The sequence below is a fragment of the Neovison vison genome, chromosome 7 (genome assembly GCF_020171115.1).
Source record: "Neovison vison isolate M4711 chromosome 7, ASM_NN_V1, whole genome shotgun sequence".
NCBI classification, from domain to species: Eukaryota; Metazoa; Chordata; class Mammalia; order Carnivora; family Mustelidae; genus Neogale; species Neogale vison.
The window spans coordinates 204,187,177-204,213,809 of NC_058097.1; the positions used below are offsets into that span (position 1 = coordinate 204,187,177).

Genomic DNA, 26,633 nt, shown 5'->3' on the forward strand with positions numbered 1-26,633 from the left:
GGGGCCGGGGCCGTACCTCCCAAGGTCAGAATACCAGGATGGGGACCCGAGCCAGCATGTGAGCCCGGGTGCCCCGAAGGCGATGGGATGTGGGCTGTGAGTCTGGGGCTGGTGGAGAGGGCTTTTTGGGTGGGGCACGGCTCACGAGCTGCAGCGGGACCCCAAAGGGCCCCCCTTGGCAGCAGGGCGGGCTGTGGGTGGTCCTGGGCTCTGCCCAGGATGGGGTTGCAAATAGGGTTGGGGTTTCAGGTGTGAGGTGTGGACAAAATCTGGTCGTGGGGCTTTGTGGGTGCCTCTTTCCCGTGTCTCTTGTGCACCCAGCCCGGGCTGTGGACGTGAGCCCGACCGAGGGTGAGGCGCCCTTGGGAGCGTGAGACGGTGGAGGCAGGTGGTCACCGAGACGCCAGGAGACGGCGTGCTGCATTCAGTCCCCAGGGAAGACAACGAGGAGGACAGTGGGGGTGTGGGGACCCCGGGGGGAGGAGGGAGCAGGGCCAGCAGCCCGAGCCCCGATGGCAGGAGCTCGGCGGGTCTGCTGAAGGCCAGGCGTCCACTCCGGGCCGCTGCGGAGCCGATCTCAGACTCGGGCTATTTAAACAGAAAGTCTCCCGAAATCACCTCTTGGATGTAGCGCATCTCTCCTTTTACCGGTGACACAAGGCTCGGTCGGCTCGTGTCTCTCAGGCGGGCTGCGGCCTTCATCCCGCTTCTCACGGAGCGCCCACTTCCCAGCAGCGAACCCGCCTGTCCCTGGGTGTCCAGGTCAGCGGGGCGCGGCACACGGCTGTGGTCCCCCGGCCACGGCCGCAGTCACTGTCTAGAACGTTCCCATCGCCCCCGAAAGCGCCTTTGCGCCCCTTGGCAGCTCAGCGTCGCCCCCGCGCCCAGCACCTGGTAATCAGGGATGTTTCCTGTCCCCGCGGTCTTGCCTTTCCCAGGACGTCATACGGGAGGCATCTCGCCGCACGGAGCCGTCGCGTCGGCTCCTCTCAGACGCGGCGCACACTTGAGCCTCGTCCCTGCTCTGGCCTGTGCTCACGACGTGTTTCCTTTTCATTGCAAAGGATAAAACGTACCACGGTTTGTTTATCTGCTCACAGGCTGATGGACACTTGAGCTCTTTCCAGATCTCGGCTGTTCCGGTGAAGGGCGCCGTGATTATTGCGCGCAGGTTTGGAGGAGCCTGTGCCTTCGTTCCCCTCGGGTAGACCCCTGGGCGCGCTCCATGCCCGCTGACCTCGCTAAGGGACCGCGGGCACTTCCCGCAGTGGGCTCCGTGCCGCGTCCCTCCATCCACGCACCACGGTCCTGCTGATCCGGGGGGTCCTCTGCACTTGAAACCGCCCGGACCGCCCCATTGTAGCAGACCCCGTGGTTCCTGTGGCATTTACCCCAGGGACACCCGGGACCTCGGCCACACGCACACACGGTCTGAGCAAGGGCACGTCTGCCCGCCCGCCGTGGTCCTCGTGTCCTCTGTCTCACCGAGTCTTAGGACCGGTTCCTGCCATCGAGGTGTGAGTCTGGACTCCAGGTCTGGACGGTCAGATATGCCTTTGTCTAATCCCCCCCGCCCCACCCCGACCCGTGGCTTCTCTCTTCTCCCAGCACTGTCTTTCCGAAGAGCTGAACTTTTTGATTTTGACCAAGCTCAATTTTCCAGGGCTTGTTGTTTATTTATTTTTTCTTTTCAAGGTTCATGTTTTTTGTATTCTGTCTAAGAAATATTTGCCTAATCCAAGGTCACAAAGACTTTTCTTCTATATTTCTGTAGAAATTTTCTAGTTTTACGTTCTGTGTTTGTACCTGTGATTCATTTCGGGTTTCATTTTATGCGCAGGGACAGGTATTACATCTTTCCTGCGCGTGGTTATCCGGTCGCTCCTGTGCCGTTTTCCCATCGAATTACTTTGACACCTTTGATGAAAGTCAGCTGACCGTGCGCGTGGGTCTGCTTCTGGACTTCCTAATCTGTCCTTCCACTACCACGCTGTCTTGATTAATTTGACTTTTATCGCAAGCCTTGAAATCAGGCTGTGTTAATCCCTTAATTTTGTTCATTTTCAGAAGTATGTTGGCAATCCTAGCTCTCTGCATTTCCACCGAAAGCCTGGAGGCCGTTTGTTAATTTCAACCAAAACCAAACCAAACCAAACGAAACAACAAAGCCCCGGCCTGAATGTTGGTCAGCCCCGGGGCGGACCGCACGCTTCAGTGGGGCGCGTGACTCTGGAACGTTTAGCTTTTCTGCTTTCTGAACACGGTGGGTCTCTGTGCCTCCTCGGATGCTTTGCACACGCTCACCCGTGTTGTACGGCTCTGAGGGCACCGATCTCTCACGTCACTTCTGTGGTTCGTTACTTTCTGTGTTTCTGACACTGAAACGTGACGGTTTTCTCAATTTCGCTTTTGGACTGTTTGCTGCTAGCGTGTCGACCCTGTATCCTGTGGCTTTGCTAACCTTATTAGTTCTGGAAGCTTTTTTTGGGGGGGGTAGATTTTTTAGGATTTTCTATGGAGATGATCGTGTTGTCCCAAACAAAGTCAGTTTTGTGGGTTTTTTCCCCCCCTTTTCAGTCTCCATGCTGTTTTCTCCTTGTTCTTGCCCGATGCCCGGGCTCCCACCACGACATTTAGTCCCTAGGAGAGAGCAGCCCCTCGTCGGGTGCCTGGTCCCGAGGGCACGTCTGGCCTCTCGCGGAGAAGTGTGATGCGAGCAGGCGTTTGCCAGACGCCCCGCACCGGCCGGGGACGCTCCCACCTTCCGTCTGTGGCCAGAAAAGTGGCTCTCGGGCCTGGCTGCTGTGTTTCATCCGATGCTTCTTCTGTGTAACTGAGACCGTTGCCTGCCTTCTTTCTGCTCCACTGGGACGGTGGGCGCCCCTGAGGGATTTTCAGAGCGCACCGACCCCGGGTTCTTGAGAGAAAGCCCACTGGGTCATGAGGCATCTCTAAAACACATATTGCTCCGTTGGATTTGCTCAAATGCAGGGTCGAGTTTTCGCATCTGTGTTCGTGAGGGACGTCATCTGCGGCTGCTTTGCTCGTAGCGTCTGCTTTCGGCGCTGGGTAACCAGTGGGAAGTGTTCCTGCCTCGTGGTTCGGACGACTTGGGACGTAGCTGCTGTTTGCTTCAATGTCTCAGAACTCGCAAAGCCCTCGGGCCTGGGGTTCTGTTTGGGGGGAAGTTTTTGGTTAGAAATTGTTTCTTTCGCAAGTTTAGGGCCATTCTGTTTGTTTCTTCCCGAGTCACTTGGGGTAGCTGGTGATTCTGGTGTCCGTCCCCGAGGAGCGGGAGCCCCCACCCATCTCGTGGCCCGCGTCTGTCCCTCTGTGGGATCATGGGCACTTGGGGCTGTCTGAACGCGGGGGACCTTCCTTAGCGCCCTGGCAGGGGGCACAGGTTGGCAGCTGGTGCCCCAGAGTGGCTCCCGGCTCCCTCCCAAGCCCCTCGCTGCTGGCCGTCCAGCTGGGCAGCCCCCGCGGCCACACTGCTGACAGGACACAGTGGGGGGCGGCAGGGGTGGGGCGAAGATCGGACCTCTGTTTCCTTCCAGCCCTGTCCTCGGGAAGGCCACCCCTTCTCAGAGGAATGAAATTCAAGTCGGCGACCCCTGGAGCCCACGGCCCATCTGCTTTCGTCTTACGCTTTTACTCTGTAAACTGCAGCCCTCAAACAACACACATCCCTCTGAAGCTGTTCGCATATCAGCTCTTAAAACAGCAAAATCCGTGCACAATTTCCTCTCAATCCCTTAAAACATTCCTGAAAGGGGGGGAAAACTGTTTAAATTCCCTGCTTGTCATTACAACCTTTGGAGGTGCAGAGCCGGCGGGGGAGGCCGGCCGCCGGGCCGCGGAGGAGCGGGACCACTGTGCGCCCCGCAGAGACCCCGGACAGACGCAGGCCTGCCCGCCCTCGCCCAGGGTGGCAGCCCCCTTGCCCGCGGGTCCCCAGGGCCCCCCCGGCTCGGCTAAAGTAAACACCACCCAAACCAAGGCAGAGCCTTTCAGCACTTCAACTCGATAATTAGAAAGGGTTTTCACCCCAGAGTCGCTCTCGGTTTGGTGAACTTCTCGTCCTGGGTAAATTCTTAAATAAGACATTTTTAGAAGCTCGGGCGCTCAGCAAATAAACCTAGCCCCCACCCCCGCCCTCGCTCCCCCGTCCCCGCTGGCTAAGGTGGCCATCACAGGGGTGGGGCTTCTCTGGGGTTAACGGCTTCAGCAGGGAGGTTCCGGGGCTGAAAATAAACCCCCTTTAGCCGACCCGTAGACGGAAATAGCCCCGTCTGGGGAAGACAGGAGATTTGCTTTAAATACGTGTAAAGCTGGCGGCCGGGCGGCTAACGGTGTCTGCAGCCGGGCTCGGGCGGCCTCTGGGCCTCCTGCTGCCCCACCACAAATTGCAGGGTGGCCCTCCCAGCTGCTCCTGCGTGCGCGAGGCCCCGAGTGTGATTCACAGAACCCTGAGCCCCAAGGCCATGTGGTGGGGCTCCGGCGGGAGGGGGGCTGGGTTCGGGACCTGCTTTCCGGAAAACCCCACCTGCCTTTTTGACTGTTCAGAGCACTGGACACTACCACCCGCCATGCACCCACGGCCACTTTCTCCTGCCCCCGGGCCTTTGCTTCTGCTAATTGTCGGCCTGGGATGCCCCCTCCAGCATTTTGGGTTCTTTCTTCAGAGCCAAGAAGTTTTCCACGCCGTGGGGAAGGTGCAGGCTGGTGTTCACCTATGCGGGGAAGGACACCGTCTCACCAATGCCTGCAAAACCCCTCCCCGGAGGAGAAGGCTTTGGGGCTGTGACCTGGACACCCACGGGGACCTTGATCCAGCTGTCGGTCTGACCTTGGTGATAACCTGGAGCCCCCAGGGTGCCTGTGTTGTCCCCCTCAGGCCTGAAGTGTGCAATCAAGGTGTTGGCAGGGGGATGGCTTCTGAGGCTGGGGGGGAGGTCTGTCCCAGCTTCTGGAGATTGCTGGCCATCTGCGAGGTTCCTTGGCTCATGGATGCATCACCCTGTCTCTGCTCCGTCCTTGCATGGCTTTTTCTCCACATGTGCCCATCTCCCTCTCTTTGTTAGGATGCTGGGCTTACTGGATCAAGGCCCACCCTAGTGACCTGGTCTTAGCTAATTACATCTGGCAAAGACCCTATTTCTAAATAAGGGCCTGTTCGCTGGTGCTTGGGTCCAGGACTTGAGCACATGAGACTTGGGGAGCACACTTTAGCCCCAGCAGTATCTGGGCAAGGGGTGTGGGGCGGGCCTGTGAAGCAGGGGACACTGGGGGGGTCATTCTGACTTGCCCTGTTATGAAAGGCACATGGCCCTCAGGGACTGTTGTCACCCGTGGTCCAGCGGCTCCCGGCCTGTTCCCTGTGCTCGATGCTGTGCTCACAGCCAGGGACTTGGTCAGAGGAAGGGGGACAAGAGAGGTCCCTGTGCCCAGGAATTATTGAAGGTGCTGCAGGGTTTCATGAGGTCTATGGAAGTGATGTTGGAGAGCCATTGGTGGGGGCGAGGGGACGGACAGGGAGGAGCTGCAGTCACACAGAGTCTGGCAAAGCCACAGTAGGGGAAACTATGACAGGAGCTCTTCCGATTGGAGCAGGTGTGGTTACAGGTTTTAGGAACCAAGGGCACTGAGTGACGGACAGATGGGCACTGTTCAGTGAAGCGTCCACACTCAGGAGCGAGGAGAGAAGAGGTAATGTGTTGACCACCTCTCCACCTCAAAGGAAAACGGGAGAAACAACTACATAAAATAACAAAACAGTGGGGTAGGAAGAATCAAACCAGATGTTCTAGTTTTACACTAAACGTAAATGGCCTGAACACCTCTATCAAAGCAGAGGACTGTGAGAAAAGTCTTCGTCTTTGTTTTTAACAAACACACTGTTGAAAGGAGTTCAGTAAAGCAAACTAATAATGGACAGTTGAAAAACAAAGGAACGGCCAAATAACCCTGGGCTGGTACATGCAAAAGCCGGGTGAGCAGTGCCCGCATCAGCATCAAGACAGGCCTCCCCAGGGCACCACTTCTGGAGGAGACCACTCTGATGTGGTAGATGGCAGAAAAAACTGGTAAAATGGAAGCTCCTGGAAGTGCAGGGCAACACAGATTAAGCGTGATCACTGTGGGAGACCTTAATGCGCCCCTCAGAACAGGACGGTTCTGTGGGACACAAAACGAGCGAGGGTGTAGACAGTTCACGTTGCAGTGGGTTCTAATGGTAACCTGAAACAATGGTCCCTGTTACCTACAGCCGTGTAACAAGCACCCAAACCCCGTGCCGCCTCACGCCTGTCCCGAGGAGCTCCCCGATCTGGGGTGTGGGCACGGCTCTGTGGGGGCAGCCCCTCCCTGCTCTGCCTGGCTCCGTCCGGCTTCCTTCCAGCCCGGTTTCCAGGACGGGAGGTGCACAGGCCTGGAGAGTGGGCGGGATCACTCCGCCACCTTCTTGCGGTGCATGGAGCCCAGACACAGTGGAAGGAGCGGCAAAGAAGCTTGGGACTGCGTTTTAGAGCCAGCGCTGTGACTGTGGATCCTGCTAACAGAGGTTCTCTCTCCTTATGCCCATGGGACACCGTAGAACCAATCTTTCTGCTTAGCTGGGAAGAACCACCTGACAGGTTTTGAGAGGCTAAGATGCAGTTGGCTGTGATCAAAACCCAGGATGATTAGAAATAAACAGCTTAATTCCCAGACAGGCCCCGCTGTTTGGGAATTAAGCAGTGCTCCTCCTGGTCACTGTCAGAACCAAGAGGAGATGGACGTGAGTGAGCCTGACACGTAGGGTCATAGCAGATCGGTCCCCCGGTGTGGTAGGAGGTGTGTTCCAGGCCTGACCCCCAGCACTGACTGTGGACACCTGCATTCTTCATACCATTGCCCACTCATTTTTTTTTAATTTTATTTATTTATTTGACAGAGAGAGAGAGATCACAAGTAGGCAGAGAGGCAGGCAGAGAGAGGGGAGGAAGCAGGCTCCCCGCTGAGCAGAGAGCCCCATGTGGGACTCGATCCCAGGACCCTGAGATCATGACCTGAGCCGAAGGCAGTGGCTTAACCCACTGAGGTACCCAGGCGCCCCCCCCCCATTGCCCACTCTTACTAGTGGCTTCTTTGTGTGGCAATCTTGTGTCTGCGTGCAGCTTGGAATTCACTTATTAAAAGCTGGGTCCCAGCACTGGGGCAGCTCGCTGAACCACCTGAAGCCTGTGTGACTGGAGTCGGCCTCAGTAGGCACCTGCAGTCCCTGGGCAGGGACAGTGACCAGAGGGCAGCCTTCCCTCAGAGGCAAGCCAGGCATCTTGCGATCCAGGGATGACGGGTCTGAGGCTATTAGGGCCGTGGGTGGATGGGGCCAAGTGTCCAGTCTTGGTCTTCTGCTCCCTGCCCCCTGCCAAATATACACATTGTCATGGGGCTTGCTCCCCTCTGAGGTGCCACAGGTGACACATGTCCCTGTGGACCTACAGACAGAGGAGGAGGAAGCTGGAGGTCCCCAGGAGTGGGGGGCTCCTGTGGACAAACCAGCCCAAGCTTTGGCTGCAGGGACCACTGGCTTGAAACCTGTCCTTGATTCTTCATGCTCTCCCCAAGGCCATCAGGCCTCCAGCGGAGTCTTTCCAGGCCAGGAGAAGGTGCCGTGTCTGTGAGGCGGGGCACCCGCCACCCACCCCTATCAGTCCCTGAGCCCAGGGGGTGAGACTGAGGTTGGGGGTGCAGGGGCAGCCCAGGGGCCTGACCCTAAGCAGGGGGCCGCGGAGCACCCACACACATGAGGGAGGCCACCAACCCGACAGCAGTCCACTCGGGCAGTGGCTGGGGTGGGGGACAGCGCCACAGCCCCTCACCAGGCCAGGGGGCTGGACAGCAGCTGTCGCCCCCTCACAGGGCCCAGCTGCTGGGTAGATGGGAGCGTCCGTCCCCATGGTGACAGGACAAGTCTCCCGGCTCTCCTGCATGGCCTGCAGAACAGCCGCCCCAGACAGCTGGCAGGTGGGCTGGTTCTCGGGGGAAAGTGGCCCAACGCCTTCTGAGACACCCCAAACCTGGGACGACCTCCCACGGGTGGGGATGCTCCCACGGTGGCTGGCCGGTCCAGGTTTTCCAGCCCCAGGCAGGGGCTTCTACCTCCTCACGGGGCCCTCTTGGGAATTTGGGGTGGCTGGCCCGTTGGGGAGAGGCTGCAGGGGGCCCAGAAGCACCAATGACTTTGGGCAGGTGGGCCCCAGACTTCTGTGGGTTTGGGGGTCCGTGTGGCACCCACAGGGGCATAGTGTCTGACCTGGGGACACTGTGGGTCTACCTGGGTGCCTCGGCCCCTAGGCTGTGGCCCCCACCCCGGGTGAGGGGACGCTGGGGAAGAAGCAGGCACTGGGCACCCCCAGGACCCTCGTTTTGTTGATGAGGACACTCAGGCGTTGGGTGGAGTGGCGCCTGGAACCCCTGCCCTGGGGGTCCGGCGATGCTGGGTCTTGCTGTTCTGGGGGGCAGTGGGGGCATTCAGGGGCCTGCCCCACTGTCCCAGCCCAGAGCTCCCCTCAGGCGTCAGGGCCCCCTTCCCTGTCCTCCCGGTGGCTGACTCGGGGCCTGGCCCACAGGCCCTGTTAAGGCCACTTCGGGGAGCCAGGACCTTGGGCAGGAAGCAGAGGGGCCCAGGGCCAAGGTTGTGGGGCCACACATTTGGGAGCCTGTGGGGAAGACCCCCCCCACGGTGGGGGTAGGGGCAGTTGACCAGGAGAGGCAGGTGGGGTACATTCCCCAGCCCAGCATGGGCCTCCTGCCCCCTCTGGGGGGCTGCGCCGTGGTGCCTGTTCCAAGGTGGGGTCACTTGGGGTGGGCCTGGTGTCCCACAGGGTGGGCAGCGAGTGTGCATGGAAGGCCCCAGCTGTGCTCAGCACATGTCACCGGGAGGCCCAGGAGCCCTCAGCACGGGCACGCGGCTGGGAGCAGCTGGCCGCAGGCTGTCTGCGAACAAAGGGTGCTCTGAGCGGTCTGTAGACCTGCTTCGTGCTCTCGGGCCAGCTGGGAATGCTGAGACCAGCTCCCCTGTGGCTTATCTGCTCCCACGTGGAGGTGCAACAGCTGGGCCGGCCCCAAAGCTGTCCAGGCTCTGGGCTGGAGGGACCGCACCCTGCACCCCCCGCCCCGTGGGATGCCTCCTGGCCCCAGGCTGGCCCCCGGGTTTCCCAGGCTTGTTGGGGGAGGAGGGGAAGGTCCTCACGCTGGTTACCCACGCCACTGTGCCTCTGCCAGTCTCCGCTCCCTTCTCTGCCCGCCGATGTCCCATCTGCCCTGGAAAGTCTGGGCATCCTTCTCCCCGAGGAGGCCTCTGGGGGGACCGGGAGTGCCTGCAAAGCCGTCCCCAGGGTGTGTCCCCGAGCTGGCCAGAGCCAGGAAGGCGGCGGTCCTCTTGTCCTTGGCCCCGATTTCTGCGCTCGCCTCCCCCACCGACAACCCGCAGGACCCTCTGGCCTGCAGTCCCCAGCACTTAACCCCTGGGGGCTGGCCGTCCGCCTCTCCTGAAAATTTTTCACATAAAGATAACGGAGTAGTAACATCACAGAACCTGGGGACGGCCGAGAGGAAGGGTCAGGGAGGCGGCCTTTACTGTTTAGCCGAAGAGAAAATATTTTCCCTGCCCGAAGCCGGGCTGTAGGCTCAGCTCATCTGAGCGGTTTATCCTTCAGGCCGTCCAGCTGCCTGTCACACGTGAGCAGCTCGTGGCCGGGACGTTCCCGGGGCGTCTGCGGCCCGCGATGCCGGCAGCGCCGGCCCCAGAGCGCACGGGCTTTGGACTATCTTCCCGCCGAGGACTCGCGGGCTGATAAGGAAGGCGCGTAGATAAGGTGACCAGTGACCTTCATGCCCCTCCCGGCGCCGTGGGTCCCCAGTTACGAAACGCTTGAGTCATCGCCAACCTTTCCCCCGTGTGCGCTTGCAGGGGAGACCAGATAAGCACCTGCTTTTCGGAACCTTTATCTCCCCTCCCGGGATTGGCAGATCTGCTGTCACAATTCCATCACCCCCAGACCCTGAGGGCAGGTGCAGGCCGGTGTGCAGGCCACGTGCACCTTCCCGGGACTCGGGGCTCTTCTCCCTCAGTCAACTTGGACCTGGTATTTGTCAGCCAAACGGCGGGGTTTCAGGTCCGGGCCTCTCAGTGCCGAGCGGGGGGTGGGCGCACCTGGGCTGTGGCACGTCCGCGCTGGCTTGGGGCCCTCGGGGAGCGCCACGCACATCCGGGCCACACTGCGGTGAAACTGGGCAGGGGGGAGGTGGGGAGACCCCCCCTCAGTCACGGCACCACCCCAAGCTGGCCCTCTGCGCCTCCCTTTCCCTGCGGTCCCCGCGGAGGAGGCCCTGTGAGGGCCCGGGCGTCGGGCACCCCCCTCACCGGAGCAAGTGGCGGCCGTGAAGACGGGGACACGCACCCTACGGCCGCTCCGAACCGTGTCCAGGTGCCCAGCTTCGGGCACTGCACACATCCGCGCTGTGCGGCCGACCCACCGCCTGTCTCCCGGACTCTCCATCTTCCCAAACAGAAACTATCCCCATGAGACACCGAGCCGCGCCCCCCAGAACCTCACCCCCACAGCCCCAGGGCCCACGGCGCGGCTTTCTTGTTTAAAAAACACAACGTGTCCTTTCTGCCCCCCTCCCCAGTCTGTGCTGCGGCCGACGCCGGCACCGGCTCCCGTGCTCTCCCCTCGTCCGCGCGCACCCCTTCTTTCTCTGCTCACCCCCGTGCACAGGCGGGCGGCGTGCAGCGTGGCCGTGGTCAGTGTTTCCATTGTGAACGGGGGGGCGTGTACTTGTGCAATTAGTGTTTTTGTTTCTTTCGGGAAACACGCGGCTGGGTCGTCGGCTCTGTTGCAACTCTCCGCGGACCCCCCCGTCCTGTGGTCCAGAGCGGCTGTCCCGGCGAGGACTGCCCCCACAGAGCGGAAGGGGTCCCCTTCCCCGCGCCCTCGCCGGCACCTGTTTCCGGCGTGGTTTTGGCGTGAGCCGTTCCGACGGGTGCTAGGTGGCGTCGCGTCCGGATTCTAATCTGGGTTTCCCGTTGCCTGGCCGGCTGGAGCCTCTACTCACGCGTCTGTCCATCCCTCCTCTGTCTTCTCTAGAGAAACGTCTGCTCGGATCCTCTACCTGGTTTTTAATCGGGCTCTTGCCTAGCTAGGAACTGTGTGCTGAAAAGTCTAAGTCATACCCACGACGCCACCGTGGACCAGCCTTCCACACGCCGCCAGGGAGACCCCCCGGAGAGCCCAGGCTCGGCCCGGACTGAGGCCCCTGGGACGACACGAGTGAGGGCTGCTCAGCCCCTCGGCGCCCTGTGGGTGCTTCCGTCTGCACCTCTGTCTCCGCGCCCACCGAGGCTCGCGGGGCCTGCAGCCGGGGCCAGCTTGGTCTGTCTATATGACGGTATCTGGGGTAGGAGGGGTCCCTTTGTCCCTCTGGTTGGACTGTGGTCTCGGCGAGATCCCGGTCACAAGCACAGCCTCTCTCCTTGTGTCTGCGGGGCAGAGCTCAGGGCCATGCTCCACCAACAGCCCAGCCTCCTGGCCTGCATCCTTGACCCGGGTGCACTCCCAGGGTCAGGCCGGCCCAGGCAGGCCCAGGCGGAGCTGGCCGAGGGCGCTTCTGGGCTGGCTGTCTCTGGAGGGGGAGCCAGGTGGCTTCCACGGGGCTGGTGGACGGGACTTCTGGGGGGTGGGGGCGGGTTGAGCTGGGCTGAGAAGGGTATAAGACCCAGAGAGGGGCTGTGTGTGTGGGGGGGGTGCACAGAGCCCTGGGGGAGCTGGGTCGGGGCAGCCCCTGGGGTATGGGGCTGCCTTGGGGCAATGGGAGGCTCTCAGGATAGGCTGGGGTGAGGCCCTGGAATGTAGGGACACTGTACGGACAGCGAGGAGGGGCAGCGGAGGCTTGAGCACGGGGTCCAGGGGAGGTAACAGCGGTTAGCAGCCTCTGCAGGGAGCCTGAGGCCCCTTTCATCCACCTTCGGGCTTGCTTAGGGCCTGGTACGTGAAGACAGATGGCCCTTGGGCCTGTTCTGTCGGAGTGGACAAAACCGAGAGGTGGGTGGTGGGTGGGGGTGGGGGGTCACCCCTCCTGAGTCTGGGCCTTGAGGCTGGAAGCTGGGCTCCCTCAGCCTGGAACCAGGAAGAAGGGGCCCTGCCCTTCCGTGAGCCTGCTGTGCACGGGGGGTACGGTCTCTGAAGCCGGGCTGGCACCAGGGATGACGGGGTCAGCCTTCTGCAGGCCCCATAGCACCCCCCACCCCCAAGTCTCCGCAAGTGGACGGTCCGTCCCGGTCACACCCCCACGCAGCCTCCAGCCTGGGGCGGCCAGGGCACCTCCATGACATCATCCCAGGGCCCTGCTGGCCCAGCGCTGTGGGCTAGCCCGCCTAGCCCTCCCAAGCCCAGGTCAGTGGACGGGCAGCTCTGAGAGAGAGCACAGGGCCAGGCTGGCCAGGAGACCTGTGCCTGGGAGTGCTTGAGCCACAGGGAACCCCCGGAGGGCCCAGCCAGCAGGGTCTGGGGCTGAGGCCCCGGCTGAGGCCTTGACCCTGTGCGGCACCCTACCCAGAGTCCGAGGCTGCCCACGGTAGAGGTCATTTGGTCTCTGAGCAAACGTCCATCCTCTCCGTCTCACGCCTCTGGACAGTAAAGGGCTCCTTCCTGCCCTTCCCAGCGTGCCAGCCGCGCAGCATCCATGAGCTGGGCCCTGCCTGGGTCTGGGCCTGCCTCCGACTCCACGAGCGCCCGGTGCAGCCTGCCGGGCCTCGCGCTGCTTTCCAGCCTCAAACAGGATTTGAGGATTAGCATGGTTTTAAATTATTCCTACACCTCAGCCCTCCAGAGGGGAACCCGCGTTCTCAGACGGCCGGCCCTGGGAGGACAGGGGTAGCTGGCGTGGCGGGCCGGCTCTCCCGACGTGTGAGAGAGAGCAAGACAGTTTGGGAGGCGGGGGAGACGCAGCCAGCCCTGATCGCTACTTATTTATTGAAAGGTTTTGTTGTTGTTGTTTTTAACAAGACGTTTCTAGTGCTTTAAATCTCTTTAGGACACAACTGGGGAGGGCGCTGAAGCAAGAAGCAAACACTTGCAAATGAGACAAAAACCAGGAGCGTTGAGCCCGGGTGGTGAGTGGGGTGTGGAGCTGAGACGGAGGCGCCTAGGACGGTTCCTCTGGGGACCACCTGGCGGCCAGGGGAGCCCTCCTCCGTGAGGATGCCGGCGCCCGTGTCTCCACTCCCGGGACAAGGCAGGCGGCCAGATGCCGGACCACCCTTTCCGTTCCCCGCGAGCTCCTCACTGACCACGGGCTCATCCCGCCGCCCGGGACCCGGCAGGGCCAGGTTCTCGGGGAGCACGTGCACGAGACGGAGACCTGTGCAGGGGCGCACGAGACGGAGACCTGTGCAGGGGCCGCGCTCAGCCTGCTCACCGGCCCGTCTGCGTCTCGCGGTCGTTCATTCAGGAGATCCGCGTGGAGCTGGGGCTGGGCGGTGCGCGTGGCCCCGGCCTTGTTGGGCTCAGCCAGCCTCCAGCACAGGCCGCGGCCCCCAGAGCCATGGGCTAGGGTAGGATCCGAAGCCGTCCCAAGAGGTCATGGAGCCTGCAGGTTCGTGTCCCCCTGCCTCGCTCGCAGCCCCCTGCAGGGTTCCACGTTACGGACGTTACGGATGGAGAACTTCTTTGCAAAAGGGAGGAGGTCACCTTTCCTGCCTTTCCTCCCGTTATCCGCCGAGCTGACCCCCAACCCAGGCTGGCCGGCAGAAGCATCCTAGTCAGTGACACTTGGGAGCCAGAGGACCCTGTCCAGCCTCCCCCTCGTGGCAGGGAGGGCAGTGGCGGGGCCTGGGAGCAGGGGCCCCCTGCCAGGCCCAGACACCAGGGGCAGGATAAGATGGGGCAAGGGGCCGTCCGGAGGCCAGCACGGCTGGTCTCTTTCCCTCGGCAGCACCCCCGGGATGGGTCCATGCTGGGCGGGTGTCAGCATCTCTTCCATCTGTAAGGCTGAGTGATAGTCCCTTGTATGGACAGACCCGTTTTGGTTGGCTGTTCAGGGTTCCTCGAGATGCCGCATGAATTTAGGATAAGTTTTTCTGTTTCTCTGAAACACACACGCCGTGGGGGCTTGGGGAGCGACGGTGCTGCCTCTGTAGACAATTCCAGGGGCATCGGCCTCTGGCCTCGTGCTCCTGTGTGTCTCCTTCCGTTCCTTGCCCCAGTATTTTCCCGTTTTCGCCCTGCAGGTCTTTGTCCTCCTTGGTTAATCCGTGACTGTTTTATTCTTTCCGACGCTGCTGTAAGCGGTAGCGTTTTTGTCACTTCTTGGGAAGGCGGTTCGTTGGCGGTGGAGAGAGCACGAGGATTCGGGCGGGCTGACTCTGTACCCAGCCCTGCAGAATTCTAGTAAGATCTGACAGGGGCATGTGGGGGGTCCATGGAGTTGTCTACGCATCAGGTCGTGTCCCCTGCGAACAGAGGCCGTCTTACTTCTCCTTTCCAACCTGGACGCTCTTTCTTTCCTCTCCCGTCTCCTTGCTCTGGCGGGATCACGGAGCCCGGTGTCGCACGTACGGCCGGCGGGGGTGTTCTTGCCTCACTCCTGACCGTGGAGAGGTAGTTCCTGTCCTCAGGGGTGTGCTGCTTACCGTGGAGTTTCCGGATGTGGCGTGCGTTAGGTGCCGGTGGTCTCCTTGTCGTCCTGACTTGCTCCCTGCTTGCAGCACAGAGTGCTGTGGCATTTTCTCACACTTTTTTGTGTCAATGGAGGTCATGCGTTTCTTTTCCTTCTTTCTGTGAACACGATGTGTTCCTGCGATCGATTTTCTTATGCCGAACCATCCTTGCATTCCAGACCTGAATCCCACATGGCCGTGGCGTGGATCTCTCCAACTCGCTCCAGAAGCAGCTCGGGTCCTGGGCTGGGCCCCTCTGCTCCTAGGGGCTTCCTCTGGCTTTGCTCTCGGGCCTGCCGGCCTCATGGGATGGGTTAGGAAGTGCTCCCTCTTCTTCTGTGTTTCAGAGAAATTTGAGGAAAATTGATGGGTTTTCTCTGAACATCTTCTAGAATTCACCAGCAGAGCTTCAGGTCCCCTCCGTTGACCGATGATGGCTTCCCTTTGATGGGAGAGCGAGGTCCCTGCTCCAGTCTCCTCACTAGCTATGGACCTAGTAAGGTTTCCCAGGTCCTTCTGAGAAACCTCGGTAGGGTTGTGTCTCTTGGAACCTGTCTACTTGGTCTGGGCTGCCTGGTTTCCTTTGAACTTGATTCTTCACCCGTGTCTTCGTTTGTCCACTCACCCACCCAGCAGTCCACCCAGCAGTCCCTGTGTCCATGGCCCGTCCATCGTCCGAGGCCCGGATGTGAGCCCTCAGCGCTCGGGCTTCCGCTCCTTGGGTTGGCCTGACCGCAGACTGAAATGAGGAACCGCTGTGGCCGGAGCCCTGACTGTGGTCAGCACTGCCGAGGGGCACTGGTCCACAGCAGACCTCGTACCCGCCCTTCCTTGGAGGGGACGGCCAGAGATGGCCTCTGAGACCCTTCCCCTCCTGCTCCGGGTGCCCACCCCCACCCGACCACCCTGGGAGCTCTTGTGTCTCGGCCCCAGGGAAGGTGGCCAAGCACCCCTGGATGGGGTGTCCTGCCTGGCATGGGGGCTCTGAAGCAAAACAGGGACCACCCCACGAGGACGGGTGTCCCCAGCACCCAAATCAAGATGTATGGCCTGAGCTCTGGGGACTCTGTGGTTCATGTGAGTGCTGGCGGGAGAATGTGGGCCCCAGGACACCATGTTTCTCATGTCCCTGGGGGACGTCCTTGGTGTGAACATCCCCTTGGGCCTGCTTGGGCCCTGGTCAGAAGAGCAAGCGGGTGTCTGCTGCTGGTGGACCCGGCCTCGGACTGCCACCTGTCCAGCTGGGCGCCGCGGTCGGCTCCCCCCACCCCTGGCAGACCAGGGCCTGGGCCGCTGCCCTCGGGCGTCTCTCATGGAGGCCCCCAGCTCACTCCCCTCTGCCCCGCAGGAGATTGTCCTGGTGGTGTTCTTTGGGACGGAGTACGTGGTCCGCCTCTGGTCAGCAGGCTGCCGCAGCAAGTACGTCGGCATCTGGGGAAGGCTGCGCTTTGCCCGGAAGCCCATCTCCATCATCGGTGAGTCCCGCCTGCCCCCGGGGAGCTTCGCCCCCAGCTTCCCGGCCACGGGTTGGACACCCTCCCCGGGAAGGGGGATCCGGCAGCGTGGGCTCCATCATGGGCGCCAGCAGACAGAGGCCCCTGAGGCCACGGGGTGACCCTCTGGGCCCGGCTGTGGAGGAGGCAGCCTCAGCCGCTGCTCGCGGGGACGGCTGGGTCGCACTCGACACGGCATTGCGGGGGGTCTGCCGCCCCCGCGGCCTGGGAGGTGGGCCTGGGCGTGCCCGAGACAGAGAGCCGGTCTCCCTGTCCGAGGGGCCGTGTCCTCCTGATCGCGAGGCTCCTTCTCCTGAGCCGGTGCCTGGCTGGGTGACACGCCATCCCTCCCCAGACCTCATCGTGGTCCTGGCCTCCATGGTGGTCCTCTGCGTGGGCTCCAAAGGGCAGGTGTTTGCTACCTCGGCCATCAGGTACAGTGGGCCACAGGCTGTCCCGGCTGGGCTGCGAGAACCGCAGGCAGCGTCCTGGGGGAGGGGGCGCAGGCTCCGACCCCACACGGACTTAGGTTTCCCCGGGTTGGAGGCCCAGCATGAGCCCTTCTAGGACTTGGGCTGGGACCTAACCTTCTGGGGACCTCAGTCTGCTCATCTGCCCACTGGGGTGATCCCAGGGCCTCCCCCCGGGAGCAGAGGAGTTGAGACCTGCGCGTTGGGGCGCCTCCCACCCCGTGCTTGAGGGGGCGGTTCTGAGCCAGGCTGTGAGGGGCGGCCCGGGCCGGGGCTGGGGGGAGGGGCTGAGCAGGTGAGTCGGGCGCAGGGCACAGCGACATCTCCCCCACAGGGGCATCCGCTTCCTCCAGATCCTGCGGATGCTGCACGTGGACCGTCAGGGTGGCACCTGGAGGCTGCTGGGCTCCGTGGTCTTCATCCACCGCCAGGTGGGCGGACTGGGTGGGGTGCAGGGGCCCGGATGGCGGGTGAGGGGGTGCACAGACGAGGTAGCCACGGCCTCTCGGCCAAGGGCAAAGAGCTGGGGGCAGAGCGTGGGACAGAGTGCTCAGCACCGCGGACGGGAGCCGTCCTGCGAAGGGGAGGCGCGGTCGGAGCTTGTGCGAGCCGGCCTGTCCCTCCGGGCAACGGCTGCGGCCCGACACCGGCCACGGAGGATGGGGTGGTGGCGCGTGGGCCGAAGTCAGTGTGGGCAGGGGAGCCACGCGGGAACTCATGGGGAACCGTCGGGAGAGCCCGGAGCTTGCCCGGGGCCGGCCCCCCGGTCTGCGATGTCTGTCCAGAGCGTGGCCCCCCGGTCTGCGATGTCTGTCCAGAGCGTGGGCACGGAGGCCAGGCGGCCCCAAGGCCTCAGCGGACGCGCCCTCTGCCCGCCCCGCCCCCAGGAGCTCATCACCACCTTGTACATCGGCTTCCTGGGCCTCATCTTCTCCTCGTACTTCGTGTATCTGGCCGAGAAGGACGCCGTGAACGATTCTGGCCAAGTGGAGTTTGGCAGCTACGCGGACGCCCTGTGGTGGGGGGTGGTAAGTGGGGGCGCGCCGGGCAGTGGCGGGGCCGGGGGTGTCGGGGTCTGGGGCCCCATGGTAGACCTTCGTGCCCAGAGGACACTATGGGGAGGTTCTCAGTGTCTCGGAGCTGGCATGCGGGTGTCTGACGGGGCAATGGGGCGTGTGCGGAGGCCGGGAGCTCCTGCCCACGCCCAGGCTGGGCTCTGTGTGGCCCGACCCAGGGCACCCACCATCCATCCTTCGTTCTGGCCACGTGGGGAGGGGAGGGTCAGGCGAAGGGCCTGTCCAGGACGGTCTGTGCTGGCCCCGGGAGTGTCCCTGTGCCGAGGAGTGCAATGCTAGACAGCAAATAACCCAGGACGTGAGGGTTGAGTCCTCGAGGGAACGAAGAGCACTCCCCTTTCTGGACAGTGCACCAGGCTCGGAGGTGTGGTGGCTGGGTTCTGTCCCCGAGACATGAGGGCTCCCTGGGCTGCAGAGACGGGCTCCTTGGGCACACGACGATGGGGCCCGGCACCCTGGCTTCACTTGTAAGTGGCCAGAGCCTGGGCTGGGTGGCTCCGGGCTCGCTGGCCTGCCAGTTTGCGGGAGAAGTGGACGTAAGGTGGGCGGGTTCCCAGCAGGCCAGGCTTGTGGGGACAGGGGACATTCCACCAAGGACTGTGCTTGGCTGTGGACAGCCAGGTGTGGCCTCCGCCAGCCACATGCGTCCCGAGTCCTGCCTGCGTCCTTGCTGTGTGGCCCGCGGAGCAACTGCCGAGGGCATGAAGGGCGCCTATGACCACGCCCTCCACCGCAGCTCGGCCTTGTTGGGAGCAGGGTCCTGGGCACTTTGCGGGGTGGCTGGTGGCTCCCCCAGCCGCAAGGACTGCGAGGGGCCCGGGAACCACGTGGGCAAGGCCGTGCCGCAGCCCGGGACGGACAGCTGCTGCGGGGAGGGACGGGTTGTGGGCCACAGGCCAGGCCCGCACGCTTCCCACCGTTTCCTCCTTCAGACCCTGGGGTGCAGCCAGCTAGTGCCCCCGCGGCTCTAGGACGGAGCCGGAAGCAGCGGAGTGGGAAACAGTGGAGGATAGTGGCCCTCATTACAGGCTGAGCGTGACTTGGTGGGGAGCCCCTTAAAGCTGGGGGTGGGCGGCAGACATCCGGGCTCGTTAGGGTCGGGGGGTGCAGGGACACCAGCTGTGGTGAGGCCTTGGGGGCAGGACAGAGTCTTAGGGGCACTGGGCGGGCGGTAACAGCCATGGCAGGCCCCAGCCAGGTCTGCCCCCGGTCTTTTCCCATCCAGAAAACATGGGCCTTGCTCTCTCCTGGGGCTTGTCACCCTCTTCCTGAAAGGAGGCCCATCCCAGTTTGACTGGGGGGGTTGGGAAGCCTTGCTGTGGCCCCCCAGGCCGGCCCACGCCCCGCCGTGTTTGTGTCTCACGCCTGCAAGGCCAAGCACACAGGGAGGGCCCCTGATGTTGGTGAGTCTGTGTCTTTTCTGGAAGCTTCTGGTGTGCCAGGCTGCTCAAGGAAGGGAAGGACACGCTGACCCGGCTCTGGGCTGGTTCCAGCCCCGGTTCTGGCATCTGTGAGCCCCCTTGGCCCAGGTGCGGCAGCCCCTAGCAGGTTAAGGCGGGAGGGCTCAGCCCCCCATGGGCAGCTTGCCAGTGGCGGGTGGAGGGGCCAAGCCCCGGTAACGGGCCCATGGGGGGACAGGCTGCCCAGAGCCAGGAGGAAGTGTGTGGGTGATCGCCCGAGGCCCGGCTGATAAGTGGTGCCCAGCCTTGGCGCTGCCCTCCCTGCCTTCGCGGGCGGCTCCAGGAGCGGCAGGCGGCTGAGGCTGCTCCCCTGCCCCCAGCCCTGGGCCGAGCAGCGCCCCCACTCCCACACCTGTGCAAACATCCGCCCGCCGGCCGGGAAAACAGCCCCTTTGTGCCCAGCTTGGCACCGGTGCCCCAGGCCTCGCCGTCAGCTGCAGCCCCAGCCTCGGCCACCGCGGGCCCTGGCCTGGCCATTGTTCCCGCCAGGCCCTGCGCCTCTGGGCCGCCCCGGGCCCCCCGCCCCCCGGGGCTCCGGGGCAAACGGCTCCCATTCATAGCCGCGGCTGCCCCTGCAGCTGTCCGGGCAGGAGCGGCCCCCAAGGCTTGAGTTATGGGCTGTGTTCCTGGCGCGTCTCGGACAGAGCTCAAGAAATGCAAGACGGGGCCGGCCCTGATTGGGGCTTTCAAGCGAGTTTGGTGATTCGCAACTGCGCCCGGCACTCGTTCTCTGGCCTTCCCCATGTCCTGTCGCCCTTACCCTCTCGCAGGAGGGGCGCCGGCCCCGAGGCTCCCTGCCCGGGGCAGACAGGACAGGGGGTGCTGCCCTGGGACACCCATGGGGGGGTGGCAAAGGCCACATGCCGGACCATTTCTGGTCTCCACACTGTGTCCGTCCCGGGCTTCGTTTGCGCTCCCCACGCCCCTCACCCCACAGGCTGGGCTGGGGGCAGACCAGAAGCCAGACTGGCTTCTCAGGGATGCGCCCGATAGACCCTAAAACGGGCGTCTGGGCCACCGGGAGGTGAGACAGGGCCATCTCCCGCGTGGGGAGAGCCGGGGAGCTGGTGCGCCGAGGCCCTGGAGCCCGTCCGGGCTGGGGGTGTCTGGGGGTGGCCCCAGGTGTCCTCAGCCTCTGGGCTCGGCAGTGTCTGTGGTACGGACGGATGACTGAGTTCACGAGCCGTGGCACCGGGGACAGCGAGGCCGGTGGAGTCCCACAGTCTGAGGCACTTAAGACAAGAGCAGCGTAGTCTCTCCTCGTCTGGAGACCAGAAGTCCAAGATGGACGCGTGGGCAGGGCCGCAGTCCCTCCGGAGCTCCGGGGAGGGTCCTTCCTGCCTCTTCCAGCTGCCGGGGCTCCAGGCTTCCCTGGGTGTGCGGCCACGTCTTCTGGCTCTCGTAAGGACACTTGTCTTGGGTTTAGAGCCTGCCCAGGAAGACCAGGAGGATCTCCAGCACGCTCTGCCCGCAGCCACCTCGACAGAGGCCCTGTTTCCAAACACGCTCCTGTTCTGAGGGTCTGCGTGGGCGTGACGTCTGGGGGGACACGTTCAGCCCAGGGTGGCAGAGTCCCAGCCAGACTTCACGAGAAGCAACCCCCCTCCAAGCCTCGGTTCTCGGTCGTCTGCCGGGGGGGTCCGCTCAATGGCTGAGTGTCTCCTCTGGTCCCGCAGCCCGGGGGTGGCGCCCTGCCCCCCCGCCCCCCCCAGGGGTGGCGCCCCGTGCCCGGCTGCTGAGGCGTTTAAGACTTTTCTTCGGCCTTGGAACAAAATGCGTTTGTTTGTGTTAAAGTTTGAGTGGAGGGAAAAGCCGTTTTTGCAAACACGGGCTCCTCTGTTTAGCGCCCGGGGGTCTCTCAAATCCGGAGGCTGCCGGGCTCTGTTTACCCCGTGCTCTAAATTTAGTCTTTTTAGAGCGAATGCACTGGAAGCCCGTCCCTGCCTTTCAACCGCCGTTGAGAGTCTGATTCCCGTTCCCTCTCTCCTCAGCCGGCAGTTCCAGAAGGGTCCAGCCTCTAGGACTGGACAGCCTCCTGGCCAGGTGAGGTCAGCTGGGCCTGGGGCCTGAGTAAGGGCCTGGGTGAGGACAGGACCCCCCCCCCCAAGACATTCGCATGGAAGCCCCGTCAGCACCACCAAGAACACGGCCAGTGTCAGGACCTCCCCATAGCTGGAAAAGCTGAGGCCGGTGAGCCCGGGGTTGGCAAGCCAGGACCCCACCCCAGCACTAAGACCCCACCCATACTGGGGCTCTCTCTGCCTGGAGCCCTCTGCAGAGCCTGCGGGTGCTGTGTGGTTGAGAACCAAAGTCTGCAGGACCCCAGCTTGTGCCTGTAGACCACTGGGTGTGGGGGAAGGACTGTGGGCTCCTTCCCCGAGAAAGGACCTTGGCGATGGGTTTTGCAGGTTGAGTAGGAGCCCACAAGGTGAGTGTGGCCTCTTGTACCTCCTGCCCACAGGCTGACACCTGGGGGGTGCGAGGGAGCTCTTCTGTGACTTGGCAGGCCCCGTGAAGGTAGCAAACAGGGTTCATTTCTCCTGAGGTGAGGGTTCAGCTCGTGTCTGTGAAGGCAAGAACGTTCCAGGTTCAGCCTTTTGGGAAGAGACGGGGTCAGCATGAGGGAACGCTGTGCGACAGGAATCCAGGTGACTCCGTGATTAGGAGCTCCGCCACCCACCACCTGTGTGGCCTGCACAGGTTACCTGACCTCTCCAGGCCCATTTGTAAACTCGGTAGCAAACGAGTACCCACACCCACCAAAGCTGGAGAAGTCACGTCAACAAGGACATGGGAAGCCTGGGGCCCTGGGGACCTAGTGAGAAGGCAGCAAAGGCTGGCTGTGAACCATGGGGGGCCCTTGCGAGCCATAGCTCTCTAGGTCTTCCCCAAAGCCAGACACTTGGGTTGGACCCGTAGCAGCCTAATTCACACTAAAGTGTATGTGGCTGCCATGGTCCAGTCACACCCCTGAGCCCTTCTGGTTTGGAGACTCTCGGTCTGCCCCGACCAGCTCCCCACTTCTAGCACTTTCAGCCCCTTTCGGAGCAGGTGTTTCGGCCCCTGCTGACCCCAAGGGCCTTGTGTTTCTGATCCCTGTCCCGAGGACCTGGGCAAGGCCAGCCACATGGAAGGGGCTCCTAGATGCCTCAGGAGGGGTCGGGGGGGAGATGAGGGGGGCAGACTACAGCGTCCACTTCCAAGGATGTCAACTCAGCAGCACCGTTGAACTGGTCCTGGGGCCAGTGAGCATGGGATTGGTCCGTTCTTCAGTTTCCCCATCCGTAAAACGGTGAGGCCGCAGAGTGCCTCCTCGGGCTGGCGTGGGGCTCGCCGGGTCCTCAGGCCCAGGAAGGCTGCAGATGAGGACTCTCCTTAGCCTGTCTGATCTTCCCGGGGAGGCCGGCTCTTGGCAGGAAAGCCTACTTGTCCATGCACAGATGAGATGGTGCGTTGCTGCTGTCCTGCCCAGCGCCGGCGCGGCGACCCAGCGACAGCCCGTGTCTCCTGCTCTCACAGCTACGGCCCCGGTCGGCACAAGGTGATTGTCAGGGTCCCTGGAGGACCTTCTCTGCCCTGGCAGTCAGGGAGGGCTTCCTGAGGCGGTGACCTCTGAGCTGAGACCTGAAGCGGAGTCAGACCTGAAGCCCTGCTACAGGGTGGACACGTCAGCCTCTGTGCCGGCCTCTGGGCTGCGCACAGGAGAAGGGCAGAGAGGGGTCCTGGCTACCCCCTGTCTACGGCGTGTCGTCTGCGGGTCCTGTCCGAGCCTGGCCGGTGCGTGGGCCCGTGAGCCGCCCGGGGCCGGGGCCGGAGCCCAAGCTCCCTGTGAGCGAGACCATGGACTCACGGAAGGAGAGGCTCCGGTCTGTGCGGGTCTGTGTTCAGGGACTTCGTTCTGCCCAAGGAAAGGAGGTCCGTTTCTTTTGGGGTATTTGCTGTCTTTTGACCCATCGTTTGCCTGCCTGGCCGGGCGGTTCCCCAGCCCCCGTGTGCCAGCATGTGTTCCCTTCGTGGCGGTTTCCCACCAGCCAGGCCAGGGCCCCCAGGGCAGCCCCGTGGTGGCCGGGGCCAAGCGTACCCTCGGGACTAGTGCCCGAGGACCCCTGCCCCTGCCAGTCACGGCCCGAGATCGTCCTGCCTCCCTGACTGCCCCCTTTGTGTCCTCCAGGCCTCCTCCAGGCAAGTTGGTGGCCCGTGGTGACATGGCAGTCTTTGGCCAGGGCTTTGGTCTGCAGCCGGGCCGTGTCGTGGTGTGGACCAGTGGGCTGTGCCCGCGTAGTCACTTACCAGTGATGAGACCTCGCGCACAGCGCCTCCCTTGTCAGCCTCGGTTTCTCCTCCATGATCCGGTCCCTCACTCATGCCACCATCCCACTTGGCCAAGTGGATGCACCACTAGTGTGCGTCCCTCGGTGTCTACACCAGCACTGCCGTCACACCCACACGTGGACAATGGCCTCGCCGCCTCCGATGGGCCGGCCAACCCCCCCGGGCAGCCCCGGTTTCTAGGCTGGGCCTCCCATCTTGGTGGAGGTTGGCCTTCCAGAGGCTGCTTTAGAGAGGAGCACAAAACACCGGGGCCAGCTTCTCGGGGGATGGTTCTCGAAAGTTCCCTCAACCTCCTGTCCCTCAACATGTGAGCAAAGAAACAGAGACAAGCACACACACCAGCGCCAGCCTCCAGAGGATGACGACGGCTCGGCTCCCCTCCCGCCTGCCTCCACGACCCTGTCCCTGGTGTCACACGTCTGCGGGTTTGCATGTGAGCTGATCCGCCTGGGCCGCTGCCTGGTGGCCGGCCCCCAGGGGAGGGCCGCGGGGGCTGTGCTGTGTCTCCCCACATCTGTGGGCCCAGGATGTGCAGCTCTGCACCCCGGACCACCCTGACTGGGGGGCAGCTGGCGAGCACAGTGGCCGGAGAGAGTCTGTGATCTCAGGAAGAGCAGCGGCTCGGGGGGGGATGGGCCTCCGAGAGCCCGAGGACGTCGGTAACGACGTGGGTCTGTGACCTGGTGTGAGAGGCACGTGCCCTCCGCAGGGTGGGGGACGTCTGGCTGGACACCCCGTGTCCGCCGGCCCGCCGCAGGGAGCCCGAGTACCCCAGCTGTCGTGGGGCTGGGGGGGTCGGGGTGCTGGTTGGTCTGCTCAGGGAGGTGGTCTTGGGGCCCTGCCTGTGGCCCCCCATTTGCTTCCCCGTCACCAGGTTTGTTTGTTTATATTCATTATGATCATTTAAAAGGTCGTATGCTTGAGGTTTCTGCGAAGCCCTGAAACCTAGCCCCGAGGAGGGAGCCCCCCACCGGCGGCCCCCGCCTCACCCTGCCCAGCGGCCGCTCGCACACTTACTGGTCTCAGGTGCTTTCCGACTCTCAGCGGTCGCCGCGGGCCCCGGAGAGCCTCTGCCCGTGTGGATCATAACTCTCCACGCGCAGCGTGCAGCAAAGTACCCTGAACCATTTTAAGAAGTTTTCTTGTTTATTTATTAAAATGGCCACAGACCCGCTCTACGTTTATATAAATAAAGACTTTACGAACATTTTTACTTTCCCGGAATGGCTAGGTGTAGCTCTATCGTCGCCCTCCACCGTTGGCAGCCCCAGACCTGCCCTCGCTCCGCACGCCCGGGGGCTCTGCACAGGCAGCTGCGGCCCAGGCCTCCCATGTGGGGCGCAGGCCGTGGGAGAGGACGCCCTGCAGACGAGGGGGCTCCAGGCTTCCCCGGGGCCTCTGACCTGCCAGCTGGCCGTCAGGCTGCCCTCAGCCCTGGGGTGGTCTGGTCCCACCCTGCAGGCACCTGCGCCGCGGTCTGGGTGTGCACGCGTGCGTGTGTCTGTGCATGTGCGTGCGCACGTGTGTGCGCGCGTGCGTATGTGTGCGTGCACATGCATGCGGTGCCCCAGCTGCGTGGGAGGCACATTTGTGGGTCCGCGCCCGCCTCCACCGGCTCAGGTGTCCCATGTACAGGACAGGGCCATAGGCAGCACCAGGCGTTCTGTGTTGGGGGGGTGGATGTGTGTTTCTGAGGGTCGGTGGCCTTATGGAAGTCCCAGGACCCCAAGCAGGTGTGTGGTTAGGCTGCCGTGGGCTCAGCAGTGCCCGGCCCCGGCTGCCCCCAGCGCTAGAAGCTGAGCGCTTGCCCAGACTCACCTGCCCGCTGATGGGCTCGTTGTCCTGCCTGCCCCCTCCCGCCTGCTCCAATACCGTGGCGGCCCCATGGGTGTCCCTGCCGGGCCGTGGCCAGGGGGTGTCTCCCACGTTCTGAGCTCCACGTCTGGTGGGGAGTACCCACCAGGGTCCCGGGATGGACGGCCACTGCCACAGACCTCACCATGTCCTGTCTGGCCTCACCTTCCATTGGCGTCTGTTCTGTGGGCTGCCCTGGCTCTCTGTCCCCCGTTGCCCATACTGGCCCCTCGGGGCCGGGCATCAAGGGAAGGCTGCGTGCAGCCCTTCCCCGGCCTCCCAGAGTCTGTTCTCGCCTGGCCTGGCCTGGCCTGGAGGCTCCGGAGGGGAGAAGCCAGGCTGCTCAGAACAGGACCGAGGTGACCGCGGGGCGGGCAGGTGCCAAAGGCAGGAAGCCACATGGATGTTCTGGGCCATTGTGTCTGCGGGCGTGAACATGTGTCCACAAGATGTGGGACCCGGGCATCCTTGGTCTGCTGGCCAGGCTCAAAGCCCATGCTCGCAAAGCCCCCGGGCGGCCCCAGGGCCCAGCGTCCAGGCAGGCATGGGCCCGAGGGCGTCGGAGCTGAGTGACGGGCCCAGCCAGGCTGGGCCCTCGATTCCTGTGGGATGTCGCGTTCAGGCTCCTGCTGGAGGCCGCGGCAGCCGATCTCAGATGCTAGGGGGACGGGAGCCTGGGGCGGGGCAGTGCCCGTGGTCCCACTGCCAGCTCCGAGGGTCGGCTCCCCCATGAGAAGGCGGCTTGGGCTGTGTCTGGTTCTCTTGGAAGAAAGGGGACTGAGCCATCTGGTGCCCAGAGTGGCGTCAGGAAATGGCACCTCACCTCTGTCCTCCTGGTCAAGGACCGGCCTCGGTGGGAGCTTCCGGCCTCCTGGACGGTGGCCCTGCTGTGGGCCGGGGCAGGTGATGCACCAGGGAGTCCCGCTGGGGCGCCCGCCCCTGTGCACACCCACGGCCTCACTCCTTGCACGGCCTCGGCTCTGGGAGACACGGCTGTCCTCTGGGCAGGAGCCCCGTGACAGCAGGGCGGTGGGCTCGGACCGGACAGTCGTGTGTCCTGAGCTTCCGGGCCTGACCCTCGCCCCCGGCCCCTCTCACAGGTCACGGTCACCACTATCGGCTACGGGGACAAGGTGCCCCAGACGTGGGTCGGGAAGACCATCGCCTCCTGCTTCTCTGTGTTCGCCATCTCCTTCTTCGCACTCCCGGCGGTAGGTGCTGCGTGGCAGGGCCGCCGCGCACAT

The 26,633-nt window shown here is 63.3% G+C and overlaps 1 protein-coding gene across 2 annotated transcripts in view; it reads left to right on the forward strand.

The window, feature by feature from the left end:
- Window positions 1-26,633, forward strand: part of KCNQ1 (potassium voltage-gated channel subfamily Q member 1) — a 304,912-nt gene that overhangs the window by 61,397 nt on the left and 216,882 nt on the right. For both annotated transcript variants that reach the window (XM_044259973.1, XM_044259974.1), the window contains exons 3-7: window positions 16,053-16,179; window positions 16,553-16,631; window positions 17,002-17,098; window positions 17,555-17,695; window positions 26,490-26,600. In XM_044259973.1, coding sequence (XP_044115908.1) covers window positions 16,053-16,179; window positions 16,553-16,631; window positions 17,002-17,098; window positions 17,555-17,695; window positions 26,490-26,600 — 555 coding nt within the window. The remainder of the gene's footprint in view (window positions 1-16,052; window positions 16,180-16,552; window positions 16,632-17,001; window positions 17,099-17,554; window positions 17,696-26,489; window positions 26,601-26,633) is intronic.